The 16,544-nt window shown below is 39.5% G+C and overlaps 1 protein-coding gene across 3 annotated transcripts in view; it reads right to left on the bottom strand.

Moving 5' to 3' along the window:
- NSMCE2 (NSE2 (MMS21) homolog, SMC5-SMC6 complex SUMO ligase) overlaps positions 1-16,544 on the bottom strand; it is a 131,615-nt gene that overhangs the window by 90,835 nt on the left and 24,236 nt on the right. For all 3 annotated transcript variants that reach the window (XM_026110081.2, XM_064507861.1, XM_064507862.1), the window contains exon 3: positions 11,706-11,812. In XM_026110081.2, coding sequence (XP_025965866.2) covers positions 11,706-11,812 — 107 coding nt within the window. The remainder of the gene's footprint in view (positions 1-11,705; positions 11,813-16,544) is intronic.

The raw sequence follows: 16,544 nt of genomic DNA, 5'->3' as shown, positions 1-16,544 counted from the left end.
ACTTTCCATATATTAATATTATGGAGGTGAAAGGTAGTTTTTAGGTAGAACTATGTTCCAAAACAGGCTTGAAACAGAGCATAAATATGATTTCCTCTAAAGCTAACTAGCTAGTCAACATAAATTTCAGGATGGAGTAGTGCTTGTAGGTACTAAATTTTCTGTGTAGTTTGTTTCCTAGTCATAACTGCATTAAGATGCGAGTACTGCATCTGACTAAAGATTCATATGCTCGTCTTTAGTAGTGGCAGAAGCAAACACCTAGAGTACAAGTATGACAAGAGGGCCAAATAAAAAGATCTTCCTCTGTCCCCCATCATGTACTCTCCCTGCTTCTAGCAACTTGCAGTTTAGGGATTTCCTGAAACACTGATTATATCTCCATCTTTGTGTCTAATAGTCATCAATGAGTTTTGCTTCCGTGAATTAGTCTAGTAACTTTATGAACTCATTAATGCTTCTGGTCCTGTGCCACATCCTGTACCAATTAAGTCCACAATTTAATTATTCACTGTGTAAAAAGTTGCTTCCTTTGTTTGTTTAAAGCCTGCTACTGGATGATTTCATAAAATGCCCCTTTGTTTTCATGTGACATATTGCAACTAAGTACTTCTGTTCCATCCATGACTGTGCCTACAATTATACTCACCTCTTCTCTGAATTTACTGACTGTTTCTCCTTGAACAGAAGTAAAGCCACGCCTGTGATACTCTAAGTGTTTTTTCCTTTAGCTGGATTTTCTCCTTAGCAGTCCTAACTACCATAAAACACAGTCCTTCTATTCCAAATTTAACAGACAAGTGAGCACTGAAGAGAACTAATATAATGGTGAATGACTTTGATTTTTGAGTTTTGGGGTTTTTAATGGCTGAGTGCAAATTCATTTTAAGCTGTTATACATGTAACAGCTATAGTGTTCTGTGCTGTGTACACGAACCTGGTTGATGGGATTTGACTGTATGTTTTTAAGGCTGACTGATGAAAGAGGTGAGGCACATGCAAACCTAACTGGTAGATTAGAGAGGATATCTGAGTATACCTATGTATGCAGAGACATACATAGTTATAATTGACTGGGAGAGCTCTGTGCTAATCTGATTGATAGGCCAGGTTCTCAGAAGACACTATTGAATAGGATCTCCACTGTTCTGTCAGATTTTCTCTGCTAAGAGATGTAGTGCATTCCTGTGGGAAAGAAAAAAAAATTATCCACAATATCCCCGGAATACTTCTGCTTCTGTATTTCTTCTCTCTTTGGTACATGCCACCAAACTAACCACAGCCAACTCTGGTTTTGGTGAAAGTAATGGACCAAAAGGGATTCTAAATCCTAAGCAGGCTGCACCATGAGAAGCAGGCAGAGGAGCTGCTCAAACTGAGCATAATCAACAGGTCTCCTGGGAGAAGAGGTGAGGATGAGGGCCATGGCTGCAGCAGTTAGTGGAATTTAGGGGGAGGTTTTTCAGGGGACAGAGGGGTTGTTAATAGCCAAGTCAGGAAGCGCCCTATTTCAATACTGAAACTGAACTGGACCAGACAATCCCCAGAGCAGCCCAACTTTCACCTATATCTTTTGATCACCTCCAAATAAGTGTAAAAAGGAACCAAGGAAAAACATTCCATCCACAGCCCACTTTATCCTTACAGCAGTTATCACGCACCGCAAAACCACACCCCGCAAGTCTGCCCTACTCGAGTGGCCACCTTTCCACCAACCTTGTGAACTCCCTTTCCCATACAATCCCTTATTACACTATCCTCTCCCCACACAACAGACTGCCGGGGAAAAAAATTGCACAGTAACTGCTTTGTACAGAGGATGAATAAATATGTGGTCAATGAAACATGGTGAAACATTCATAAACAAGCTGTGGTGATACAGTAAGGCACAAACATATATAAAAAAAAAAGTTGGAGAGTTAACAGTAGCAACATCACCTACCTTTTCATTTATTTGCTTTTGTGGAATTTACCAGGCATCGCGTATGTGAGTGCGTGCACGGGTGTGAACGTAACACTTTACAAGGAAGTTTTTGGTGTATCTGATGTACGCACTTATTTTCTTAAGTCTTTTAAAATATTTTTCATTCACCGTCAGTGTTAACACACAAGTCTAAGGAAAAAAGAAATGCTTCAGCTGGTTAAATCAGCTTACTCAGACTATGCGCTTAGCTCAGTTAAGTAAGATGGGAGCCCAGTAATTAGTTCAACTTGCCAACACTTATTATCAAGCACAGTGTTTGCAACTCACTGTAGGTTATCAACAATGGGACCACGTTTAGGAGATACCGTGACATCTGGTATTGATTTCTGGCAGGATTTAGATCTTTTTGAAACCTCTAACTGAAGTTGGAAAGATAATTAAATGCATACATACTTTTAAGCGCAAATAATTTTTTTACCGTTAACAGCCATTATGATAGGCGTAGTTACTTTAGTAAACCACAAAAACAAAGAAGTCTTATGCTGTATTTATTTATTTATTTTAATCAAAGCACAACATCCTATGCATAGGAGCAATGCAAAAGGGGAAGGAAGAAAGACAATTCAACATTTGCAGAAAAGGTTGAATGCAAGTGCTAAAAATCATGAGAAATCCATTACCTAACTTATTGAAATAAAAGAAACATCAAAAAGCTATTCTTAAACTCTCAACATTAAAAAATAGAACAAAAATGCTCCAAAAACCTGTAGCTCTTCCCATTTTCTATAAAAACTTAAAACATTCAGACAAATTTATATTATGAAGTTGCCTGAATATGGTACATTCTAAATTACAACATGTTACATGTACATTCCTGATTAAGCCCACTACTGTACAGCTCACCAAGAAAAAATCCCAAATAATATAATTTATGTGGAAGCTAGAAATGAGAGCAGTAACTTCTATTAACTCCTTCTTAACTGAAATTCTTTCATAAAGAACAAATTCATAGTAGTCGCAGCCACAAAAAGTATAATCTAGTTAATGTTATAAGAAACATTCATTGTGAAGCTGCTAAGAATTTTGGAAAGAGGGAAAATCTGAGGAATTGAATGTTCTTATTGATAAGGTCAGTACAAAACATAATGGGGAAAAGAGCAAATGCTTTTAAATGAGTGGACTAACACTTAAACTTTTGTGGAAGAATACTGAAACACCCAACATACACACGTAATCTCTGGAAACAATTATACTAATTAAAACAATACTGAACATTTGTAGAGAGACATTTTATGGAACCAATTCCAAAATGGTCTCCCCAAAGACACTGATCAACTAGGGCATGTTCAATTAACAGGAGAAATTAATTTGAAGTCAAAACCCCTGCTGCTGAGAATCATCCAGCTTTTACCGTTCCTCAGCACTGAAGTCCTTGGACTGTCAGCAGGAGCTTTCTAGCTGAAACGGTTAATTTAAAAGACTATTTTCACTGCTGATCAACTGAAGCTACAATTCCTGTGTTTCTGGTAATATGTTTCATTAGCTGAAACAAACAAAAAACCCATGATCAGAGATGAAAAAGCCTTTCAATTTGCACTTACTGGCCACCTCAACACCTACCAACAGAATATTTCGTAATTTTTTCTCTTTCCTGTAGGTTAAGCTAAGCCAGGAAGAGTTAACTCATGCTGACTCTGAAATGCAGACATTGCCTAGAGAAGCGAGGATCCAAACCAGAGGGACTTTCAGTTGTGCTCTGTTGTGATCTTCTGGAATTCCAGAAACAGTTCACACTGCCAGTTACAATCCTTGGTATTAAAATAAAATCATAAGAAAGCTGAACTCTCAAATTGCTTTGAAATCCTAAAGTGGAAAAAAAAAACCTCTCTACAGATGGATTTATGGGATACTGTCCTCATTTCACAGATGTGGAAACTGAGATCGTGGCTGAACAAGATAGTAAATTCAGTTTCCATGTCTAGTACCGAGATCAAAAACACCACAGCTGCATGACCCACTGATAGAGTGCAACTCACTTTGCCCATTCTAATTTTCCTCAGTTATGCTCCATCAGGTAGCGTCTGTCCTGCAACCGGCATACAGCCAGCATAAACATGATATCATGTGATCTGGCTGATTTGATGAGAATGTGCTACCAGGCGATTTGGTACTGCACAAAAGTAGTATTAATGAACATGGGATGATTGCCCGAGGCACGGAGTAGAACAATCTGTCAAGGTCAACCAAATAGGTTGCTGGTAGACCTGAAAATAGTATCCAGTCCTTCTTAATCCCAGGCTAGTTTGCTACCAATTGGGCAGCACTCCTGCCCAACATAACAAATACAGTTTTCAAATTAAGATGCATTTTTCTTTTTTTGCAGTTTTATCCTAAATACTGTCCCCTGCTGCCACCCTGCTCTATGGGGGTCCCGGTTCCATGCGATGAACCAAGCTCCAGAGCATTTCTTTTGACACGAATTCTCACTCTGCTAACCAGCTCAGGCCCCTGCTGCTCCACCCCTATCCACACAAGCCAAAGACCATTTCAGTAACTATGGTGTTGACCCTGCAAATATTTAGGAAAATGCTTAGCTCAACAAATGTAAGTAATCCCACTGAAGTCAAACAAACCTATGTTTGTGTGCAAGGGTTTCCAGGGTTTAGCCTCCAAAAAGCAGGATATATTTTTATGCTTGCTTTAAGACACCTGGAGACATTACTGAGGATGTGCTATATTACTACATAAATCAAAGAACACTATTCCTATTTCTTTATATGCAGCTTACTATAAAAGCATTTTTAGTGCAGCTCATGAAATGTCAACTGTAACATACTACAGTAGTGAACTATACACATAGCCTACTAATTCTGGGAAAATCAAACGCTTAGCCCAACACATACAGAGACACACACAGAAAGTAAAGTAAATATTAGAAAGCAAATATTAGAAATGTGTTGAAATGCCTTCTTGTCCCAGTTTCAGCAGGGAATGGAGTACATGCCTATAGCAGTGCAATTTTGTTTGAATTACTGTTTGGGGACTGCAGTGGGACAGAACAAGCATAGCACTGTTGATTCTAAATTATCTCAAAAGAATTGCATTAGAGAAGTTTAAAAACATTAAAGAACTCCAAAGTTACGAAATGCCAGAATTAAGTTTGCCTGCAAAAATTTTATTCAGCCCTATGGCATTATGTCTATGTAGAGGTTTAATTACAGAGTTCATTATTTTCTACTAGTATCCCGCCTGAGTCACAATAAGGATTCGACCCAAGTGTCCATATTTTGCTTGTTCTGTAAGATGAACTAACAGTCTCTGAAGTGGCTTCATTGCTAGACAGCAAGTAAACAAGTAGTAAAGAGTAATTCCAGCTGGCATTCAAGGAAACAAAATAGCGGCCATGGAGATATCCATCATTAATGGAAACTTTAAAGCTGAAGTAAAGTCTCCAGAAATCTACTTGCTATCTGATGGGAGAGAAGAAAAATTCACAGGTGCAGTGCCTTTCACTGGGAGATTGCATTGTTGCTGCTGATGGTGGAGTCTAGTACACTGTAAGTGAACTTCGAGATAGATTCATTAGGTTCTACAGTTACAGTGTCAGACTAAATGTGTTGAAATACTACAAGAGTCCATTTTTTTCCTACCAGCCCAAGAAAAGATCTGTCCACTTCATTAAATCCATTTTCATGGTTGCAGAGTTCACATGCATCTTCCTGAGCAGTTTCTATGTAGCACAGGGCTTTTTTTGATGAAAAGAAGGTCTTGAAATTTTCTTGACTAGCATACAAGATTTCAAAATCAAGAAACACTGCTGCACCGCACGTACCAAACAAAGATGATACTCTATTGGAACAGTAAAGGTCACAGTTGCAGATATGGATATCACTGGTGGATTTTGCATTAAAACATGCTGTCATGGCAATGCCAGCAAGAAGAAAAGAGGAGCAAAGTGCTCATTAAGAAAGTGTCTGACAAGGCTGTTTCTTGAGCTTCTATCAAATCCAACAAGACTCTAGGAAGTTCCATGTCAAAAATGGTTTCACTGACAGCACTATCACAGGTATCACAATGCCAATCAGTGTTCACTGGCAGAGAGTCATGAATCGACTACAACACATGAATCCCGTGGGATTCCGAGTCTTTTGATATTTAGCCATATGGAAGACTAACTAACAATTTGATTTTGAGGCACAGAGATGTCTTTAACAGGCAGCAAGGGTCACTGATGACACTGTCAGTGCCTGCCACACAGACTAGACTTGGTCATCACACTAAGCTGTGCTGCTGTAACTGTGCCACCAAGGAGTATGGGGGCAGAGTGGAATCACATTCCCTGGCTGACCTTGCTATTCCTTCAAAACCCACTGCAGGTGGAGCTTCCAGTACAGAAAGTGTTTTGTGGGATTAGTTTACTTTATCCAAAGAGGTGACATGGCAGAACCTTTTCCAAGAGGGCACTCTGCCAACACAGCTATGCCAGCAGAGCCCGGGTAACAAAGATAATATCCTTGAGTCCCTTCTGTTTTTCTCAGACCAAGAAAGGCTGCTCAAGTCATTAGAGCACTTGTCTTCCAACTTTTAAGTGAAGAAACTAGAATTCTTCTAAATTTAGAATTCTTCTAAATACTTTTCAAGTCAAAAATAGCCTCCATGGACTTTACTGTAAAGAAGAGTTTTAGATAGGATTCATTCCTTTTCTGCATATGCTGCTTAGATCATTTGTAAGCTGTGCACTTGGAATGAATATGACCTTCCTCCACACAATAAAGGCACTTGCTGTATCACTGAAAGGAATTATTCCTCTATAGGATTAAAACCCATACACTTGGCCATGCAGATAGCAGATCCCAGTATCCTGCTCTAAATTATTGACAAAGCGAACAAACATGTCCTCCCACACTCTGCCCAACGAACTTAGCAGTCTGAAAGGGAACTTCTATCAATAGAAATAAATGTAAGACTAGTTTCTGTATCTTTTGTAGAAACAAAACTATTCTTATATAAGGTGCATTCCTCATCTTTGCCAAGAAGACAGAGAAAACTGAGCACGTGACAAACTGTGAAGTCACACATGCATGAATGATCCTTTCCAGACTTCTCAATTCCTATGCAAGATGCACAACTACATCAATTGTATATATTTTTACAGATAAAAAAAAACAGAGAACAGTTTTATTACACTTCATGTGTTCAAACTGTAATTATCCTTGATTTGACCCTTGAGCTGCAGTTGTAAGTGCTCAAGTCAGTTTCCATGTAGGACAACCAGAAAACAAAGATGACCTCAGAAGCCTCTGACATTTTGATATAAATGACTCGTCTCAAATGGCATGGGAAAGCTGTAGCAGAAGTAGGGATAACACCCAAGTGTCAATGCAATTTGTAACAGTCTCATCTTTTTGTTCCAGCACGACACCAACCTCTTTCCTAGCGCTGTATTAGCCAGTCTCTTCCCCATGTGTGTCTATATGACTTCATGACCTTCCAAGCCCTGACTTTTCCCTTTCAATCTGCCTCTGCTCACACATCCTTCCTTAAAATTATTCTTACAAATGCTTCTTAAGCACATCTCCTATGCTTTTCTTCCTCCTCACTCAGGTTTAGTCCTCCTCATCCCTCTCAGTGCTTAGGCTTAGCAGAAGGCAGACAGAATACAAGCAAGATAAATAGTCAAGTTTAGCAAAGTGATAACTTAAAACAGAAAGTACTAAGCAACCTTTATCACCAATGCCACTACCAAACTCAACACTTTTCTCTCATTGGCAAAAAAAAGCCCAGATTCTCTTCCCCACCAAATTCAATGAAGACAATGAGACTTGGGGTGCTGCAGAACAAAGGAGAGGCAGCGTAACAGAGCCTGTTATGACTTCCTTGTTCTCTAGATACATCTACAATACCTTGAGATTTATTTTATTTACAAAAATCTGGGGACTTCACAAAACTTACCGCAGCTTTTATAGCCTGAAACAAGCCAAATGCTTGAAAAGCAGAGATAGCAATCGGAGTTTATTGCCAACCTTCTTCTAATCTAGAAAGCAGAGTGGGAGAGAGCGAACAGGCAGAGTATGTTGGCCCTCTCCCAGCGAGAGCTCTCCCAGAGCAGGGGACACTTGAGCAGGCCAGGTCAGCCTGGCGAGTCCCAATCACTTGGGTCCACTTCAAGAGTATAAACAAGTCAGTAAGAGATAATCCAGCACTCTCAGTCTTTTTTGATGGTGGTGGCGGAACACTAAAAATAAGAGTGCTGTCTGGACTTTGCATGGAGAGGGCCCAAATATCGGCTAATATGTTTAAAAAATACCCGTTACAAATGAAAAAAGCAGCAGCAGTAGGAGTCCAGTCATTACACAGGTACAAGAAAATCCAGTAGCACAGGGAGTTTCCACAGACAAAGGATTTCCCACAGCCTATTGTTGGAAACACTGTGATTCAATTGCTCATTTCTTACTCAACAGGCTGATGATTTAACCAGAAGAGGATGCTGATACGTTTCGTCTTCTACATTCCACCAACTGCAGCCTAAATCAACAAAAACTTGTTTTTTAAAAGCATGCAACTATATTTCACGCTAGTTCCTTGTTATTTATATTACATACTTCTGTTGCACAATATCAACGTTTTGTCAATGTCACTTAAATGTATACATAACAAAATAATAAATCAAGAGTTCTAACTGATGCTGTCTGCAGAGAGGGCAAGCTATCCTTATCTTGTTAACTTACAGTTGGACATTCACTACAAGCAGGTGATAAGAAGGTGAAACACAGAATACAACCTACTTTCAGATTCACTGCTGTATGAAGAAACTAAAAGACCACAAAAAATGATAGCAAACTCACAAAATAATCAAATAAAATGTGTTTTTCAGCTTGAAACAAATATTGTTAATACTGTACATGAAAACAGTCAGCTTGTGAAAATGAATGACCTGCTGCAACTTCCCAGAGAAAGCCCTCAGGGAAGAGACTCAGCGGGATTCAGGGAGCAAGCCAATGGAGGCTATTTTAAACACAAGCTTTTCTACAGCTGCCTCCACGTGCAGCAGTCCTCAATTCAGTAACAGTATCTCTATTTCCTGAAGCAGATTTTAAGTTGGTCTCTGACAGGTAAATGGAGACACACTGTGTAGTTCTAGAGGCAGTACATGCCGCTATCCCCTCAAACAAAGCATTAGCTTTTATTCTTAGTGAACAGTCTTGTATCTTTGTTCTGCTGCAGAACCTTATACACTTTTCTTCCTCTTATTCAAAAAGATTTGTTCAGGGTGCTGGCAGTGGAAAGCACAGAAAATTCCCCAGAGCGAGGTAGGAAGGAGGGATGGGAGAAGTGTGGCTGATTAGCCACTATTGACTTTATAATCCATCTAGTCTCTTAATTTTATTGTGTGTCTTGCAGCTTCATTTTTAAAGCCTTTGGAAAGAAAAAACAGGGAAGGAGCTTGTTTTACCCAAGCAAGGAAGGGTCTCTGACACAACATAAATGAGCTAAATGAAAAATAGAAAGCAAACAAGAAAAAATCGTCCAGGACTTTCTTTGTGTACACAAGACAGATACTGCTGAATCCAGTCTTAAAAATCATGAAGGTATCATTGCCCTACTGAAGCCAAACAAAAATACCTCCATTTCAGCCAAGCACTTAAGCCTGTGCTTAACTTAAAGAGCATGAGTAAATGCATCTGAAGTAAACAGGATTTGAATGCTTTGCTGATGAAGGGAGAGGCTTACTCTTTACACACTTAAGTTATGCATAAACTGATGTGTTTTGTTGATGCATAGGTATAGTGAGAGAAGTTATATAACTGAAAATGTCTTGAAATTCTTTTTATACAAAGTTACAACAATAACACATTGACTAGTTAATAGCTTACAAAAAATCCATATACCACCTATGTTTCACTGAAGCCCAGATATACATCATTAATCTCTAATGATGTGACGACTAAATTAGATTTTACTAGTAAGGCTTTAAAAATAATGAATACCCCAAGTAAAAGGAAAAACTTCTGAATGGTCTGACAAATATAAGCTAGGAGCTCTGCAATTATGGTGACGTGAATTGAAATGTGTATTTAGAGACACTGTACAGAGAACATACTTAATGCTGGCCAGCATTTGCCAACGTGGACATCGTTTTCAGCTCCTTCTAAACATACAGTATTTACCTATTGGGATGAAAATTTTTCAGGTTACATATCTGATTCAGGATGATACTTAAAAGTTCCTAAAAGAAAACCAGTTTACAAAATAAAAATGTAACCATTTCCTAGATTTAAACTAGAGGGAAAATGCATTGCTTTGCTCTCCTGTTATGCTCTGGAACACAGATTTTATATCTTGAAGGGCAGTCAAGGATGTACCCTTGCTTTCTCTAGAAAAGTCCATACAAAATTGACACCTAAAATTCTATCTGCAGATGCTAAAATAGGTTATTTAGAAAGTTAAGTTCTCCAAGTATGGTGCAGCCCCAAAACTGAAGGGATAGAGTAGACTGCACTGATGTCTTTCAATATCTGCATCTGCCGTGGAGCCTGTGCTTTCAATACTTCACTTGCTGATAGCCAGGCAGTGACGATCAGGAAGCAGAAAGAACAAGGAGCTGCGTTAAGAGAACGGTTTGGAGACAGCCTGATGCAATAGGAAAAAGAAGGGAAAAAAAGCAATGTAGTGCAATCGGGATGAGAACAAGGTTACAGAGCTGAGCCGGTTATACACAGTCGGAGAGGCAGGGGAAAGAATCAAAGGGCACGGACAGGATGATAACCATGAAGAAAAGCGGCAGGGTGGGAAGAGCAGGAAAAGAAGGAGCAAGCTGGCGGGAGGAGGACGGCGGCTGAGGCAGATGCCGCGGGGCGCGCTGACGGGCCCCCGCAAGGGCGCCCCGGGCTCACGCTGCGCGCAGACACCGCGACGCGCGGCGCTCCCTGGCGGCCATCGCCGGCCGCGCCGCTGCTGTCATTCCCCCCCCCCCCCCCCCCGCCCCCCCAACAACTCTGCTCTTAGGTTCGCTGAGCACAAATACATAAACGAATGGGATTTCGTCTGACATCGCCTTCTGTTTGAAAGAGGCAGGAAGAGAAAAAACCCTCTTGAAAACTTGTGTCCCGCTACCTAACCCGTGGCACCCTCTCCTCAGCCTGGTTTGCTAATGAAAAGGAGCTTATGCAGCTTGTGCGCGTGTCTGCGTCACCCTGATCGCTCCAGCAAAGGCGATCGCATCCAGGACCGAACCAGAAACCCCCTCCAAACATGAGATGCTGCAAGTCTGGCAAAAATGAGTGGTCAGGCACCAAATGAGACCCTGGTTAACTGAATGAACAGTTAACAAGCTCACCCCTTCCTAAGCATCAGCAAATTCGTGTGGCAGAAAGACCCTGGAAACCAGGCTTCATTAGTTCTGCTGCTACTGCAACCACTTGTTTATTCCTGAAATCAGCTGCCTCATTCATTACGCAGCTTCCATCTTCCTCAACACATGAAGCAAGTATCGTCTGAGACTGGTGTTTTAACTACACAGTCCTCATTCATTTCCAAAGCACTATTCATCTATAATCTGACTGGTGCAGGAGTTTTGTGGAAAATAATACTGTATCACAATGCACGCATACTGGGAAGCAAAATTATAGCTGCATGGGCAACCTTAGTATTTTACCTTTTAAAAAAATCTAGTTTTTCCAACAATATATTATTTTAATGTAACACCTTGTATTTAGCAATAAAAAGATAATATTTAAATAAGTATATATATTGGGTAACTTTAATAGAAGCGACAGTTTACCTGATTGACCGTTTCTTCAATTGCTCTCATATAATGATTAAGCTCTCTGTCCATTGCAGCATATTCTAACATCACATTTTCCATACTGTTAACCTCTTCTACATCATCTGCAAAACAAAGTATTTTGTACATGGATGATCAATTGTATTAGCTTCAGGCAGCATTTTCCTTTACAGGTATGAAAACAAATATTAATGCCATGAATTTATTACATTCTGAATGAAAATGTAGTAACTGCATTTCAGCATCTGTAAGGAACAGCAGGTGTTTTCAAGCTCCTCAAACATATACTTCTTACCTATTTTGCAACCATAAACCTTGACATTTCTTGAGTAACTTGAACAAACAGCTTACTCAGAAAGACACTTCCCTGGTTTCATGTGAACGAGAGTGTGTGTGTGTAATTTCATCTACCAACACCTAGTCATTAGGCAATCAGGGTATTTTCTGCAAAAGTTATATTTCATGACTCACCACACTGCCTCAGAAATATTCAGAAGAAACTTAAATGCCCTCTCACTACAGTACAGTTCAAGGCTATAATTAGACCCCTTTTCCCCCAATAAACATAGCTACTGCCAAATCAAAATAGAGCCAGAATTTTATAACACAGGAATTAATGGAAGACTGAATAGTACTTATAAATCAAACAGTAAAATTTTAATTGCCAGTGAAAAAATCAATGAATACAGGACGTGATTAGTAATTCATATCCAATTTTATTCTATTTTGCATTGCTCCTAATTTCACTCCTTTCATCTCCAATTACACCACTGCTCTCCCTTTCTAACTTTGCTGCGCATGCAGTCAGCTAGATAAGGACTCTTCGTAGATGCTCCAGGGCTAAACAGCCACTGCTCTGTCTCCTGACAGAGGTGCATGTATCACACCAAATATGGCCAACTCTAGGAGGACAGACAGCCACAAGCCCCTACCCCATTTATGAAATTAAGGAATTGGGAAATATAAATCTTCATTTCTTCTGTTCCCATTTATTTCTACCCAGTAAGTTCCAGGTATAAGGAAAGGAGCTGGAAGCAGCGAAAAAGCCCCCAAATCTGTAAAGCAGAGATAGAGGGAGTCATTTAATGGAGCGTTTCTCTTCCCAAGCAGATTAAGTAGCCAATCTGTGCTGTTATTTTTAGGAAGAAAATCATAGTATAGCTTTTTAAACTATTTCATTGGGAAGAAAGGAAAATGCCTTCCTATCTGGCAGGCTGGGGCACTTTTTAAGTTGCTAAGTGTATTAGTACATTAGAGCACAAAAATCTGTCTCTGCAGAAAGTTAACATAAAGCATCATGCCTGGCCTTCTTTGCTTAAGAGCAAAACCTGAAACAGTTGCTGAAACACATCACTCAGGGATAGAAGTTTCATACCATATGAAACAGTGATGGATTCAGGAGACAGAAGGAAAAGCTCTAAGATAAATTTACACAAAAAGTTATATAATAAGCCATACTATTTTGTGAACATGGCAATTACAGTCATGATGTTTCCCTTAATTATATACAGGCTTGGTATGTATCCATTTTTCATTAAGTAGATGAATGCGTAATGCAGGCAGAATCTTGGCATCCCTGCAACTTTCTTCTGAATAATCAGCGTTTCCCTCTCCCCTTCCCCTTCCCCCCCACCCAGTTTCCATATCCTATCTGGTAGCTATGATCATGCTCTTTTTCCTTCCTGCTAGGAAGCATATGAAGTGCCTCCTTCAAGGCTGATACAAATGGTACTCCGTGAATCACAGGAAAGGTTTGCGTAGCAAGTAACTGTCATTCTCCTCCCATGGCCCAAATGAATCATCTCAACGACATAAAGAAACTACAGTGGCCTAAATCTTTTTTTCTAGGAGAATAAAAGGGTATTGTTAAACAGCAAGGGAGCTATATTAATGCCGTCTTTCCTAAAAGTTCAGAAAAGGTTTAGATAAAGAATAATAACGTTGCAACTGATCTTACAGCACTGGAGAGGTGCATTAAAATTAAGCACAAACAAAGAGGTGGAAGGCAGCTCAGGCAAGAGGGACATTATCTGTAACTACGTCCTGTCCTACATTCTTCTGGTCCCAAGAGTTACACCCATCCACGGGCCTGTTTTAAGTCTCAAATGATGTTCATCAGTGTTGTTCTCTCATGCATATGAAGCTATGTATGTTTTACATATTGGGAAAACTCTAAATGAGTGTCACTCATGCATGATTAGAGCCTGCCCTTAAAGAAGTTACGGACATAAAGATGGATCCTGAAGGACTGAATAAAGGTCAGTGTTGTCCCTCCCATATTTCTACTCTTTGACAGATAGCAGAGTCCACTTTATACCTGTGGTTCAATCCATAATTCAAGGCACTGAGAGCTAAAAGGAAATCCCCTTCGTTGTTCCCAGCCACTCATCTCCCCATCTCCTAAAGAAAATGGGAAGGAAAACTTACATTTCAGGCTATTCCATTTGCCTTTAAAAAACTCTCATAATCCCACATGACACACTGCAATAACCGTCTATGCATGACCCCTCTGCTCCCACTGCATCCTCCCTCCCCTGATCAGCTAAGGGCACTTCTGGCCCTCCCTGGCGAGGAGCAGGTGTAGAGCAGAGCTTGAGTACACAGGATGAGAAGCTGGGTTCTAGCAGGTGACTGTCCTGGGATGTAAAGTTTGACAGCCTCACACACCGAGGCAGAGGTACCAGCACCTTTAGCGTCTCCTGTTTAATAGCACTGTGATATTAAGAGGAATCAGAATTTAACAATTTTATCAGGCTTTTGAAAGATTAAATGGCATTATCCATTATCCTCCCATCACTACTTTTATTTTGGTTGTGAGGAAAGGAGTGGAGGTTCAAAGTAAAGAGAAATGCCAGGCACTGTCCCTCTCCCATCAGACTGTGACCACATTCTCTGCTGAATACCCTCCAGCCAAATTCCAGCTACACAGCCAGCTAACTCTCCCAAGTACTCAAACCTTTCGTTTTTGTTCTGCAGGCCAAAAACCTAGCTCAATGCCAACTCAAATACTTTGCAACTGCTGGATCAGTGCCTTTCTGTTATCTAATCAAAAATTATCCTGATCTTGTTTCTAATTCATATCTAAAGAATGCATTCCAAACCCTCTGCATGTGCTTCTAGCTACTGCCACAAAATACCGGAGAAGTTACATACTGTAGTTAAGTCTCCTTGTTATCTAGGCTAAATATGTTGATTTCACTAAGCATTTTTCTGCAAGACCTTACCCTCACCACCCAGAGATTATACATTTTGCAATATTACATCTTTTATTTAAAGAAAGTCCAGTTCAAGGCCATAATCTTCATTTTCAAAACTCCACGTGCATGATGTTAAAATTAGCTGGCTGAATATCTACACTTCATAATTATGAATTTCAACTTGCCTAACTTTATAACTCTTCTCATAGTGAAAACAAGGATATCATTGTGAAAAGTCTCTCTACAACATACATCAAAAAATACATAAAAAGACTAGCAAGAGTTCAAATCTCTTATTTCTAATAAGAGATCAAAGTGACCATGCTCAGGTGGCTTACTGCTGATTCAAATTGTAATCAATCAGGGCAAAGTTACATACCACGAAGCCAGAAGTGCTAGAACAGACATTGCAAAAACAGGATGGAGTCAAATCAGCACTGTTGTAATACTAATTATATTAACACTTTTCTAAAATACCACCCACTTATCCAAAGCTTTTAATTCCTTCTAATATCTCTGAGCTCATATTTACTGTTTACTTTGGTTATCTGCATAGATCCACAAGTTAGCAAATTTTTAAGATTTCATTCATAACTTCCTCTTTCTCTGTGCAAAAAGTCACTAACAACATAATTATTTACTTATTTATGGTATTACAGCTGTCCTACAGACAATACATAGTAATACATAGTCTGCCATGGAGGTAAACTATTATTTGAATTGCTCTCTCAAACAAAATATTATGGAATACCATTCAATTATAGGAAGGCTCTAAGCCTACAAATATAACAGTACTTAAAATGATTGTTTAAGTATATGTGACATGGATTAACATAAATATACATACACACTCACATTTTTATCATATTGGCTAACAAAAGTCAAGCTTTCAATTTGAAACAAAACAGGACATTACGAGTTCTACCCTTTGCACTACATGTTAGGTTGCTTTTAAATTCAACGCTACACACTATTTTTCCATCAGGCTCCCCCATCATTCAACGTAGAAGAATGGCATACCTTTGCCCACAGATTTTGACAGTACATTTCAGACGTTTAAAACAAATGTAACACAGACAACTGTGACTTGATCCAATAGTGATAGTAGCAGTAGTAGGCAGTTGTCTTCTAATGCACCAGCAGCAGATAAAATACACATTCTGCCAGCAGGTTTCAAGTTACTGCTGACAGCAGAGGAATGCAGGCTCCAGGACTCCTTGATTTAGTTCCATCTTTGGGATACAGTTAACATTTTTCATTGTTGTTAGCAAATACTTCATTTTCAAAACAACAATAAAGTGCCAACACAGACACATATACACACGCACCATTTTGGTCCATCCAAAATGATTGGTAATTCAAGTCAGACCATACATCTAGAAAAAAAACCCACCAACAAGAAATGAACAAAAAATACTGACCTAACCTCCTCAAAATTTTTCTCACAAAACAATTGGAGAAGGCCATGCAGGGAAATGGCAATTGGTGGAATAAATGGGAACCTGGAGCAGTAATTGCAGAATTTCACTCCATATAATAGTCAGAAGATACTCACTGCTGAAACCAGTCCTAAAGAAGCTTCAAGCTTCTCAGGAAACGCTTAAACTGGGCTGTGGTGTATTCCAAGCTAGATTTCCCT

The sequence above is a fragment of the Dromaius novaehollandiae genome, chromosome 2 (genome assembly GCF_036370855.1).
Source record: "Dromaius novaehollandiae isolate bDroNov1 chromosome 2, bDroNov1.hap1, whole genome shotgun sequence".
In the NCBI taxonomy this organism is placed as follows: domain Eukaryota; kingdom Metazoa; phylum Chordata; class Aves; order Casuariiformes; family Dromaiidae; genus Dromaius; species Dromaius novaehollandiae.
This window is presented reverse-complemented; position numbering and strand designations above follow the sequence as displayed.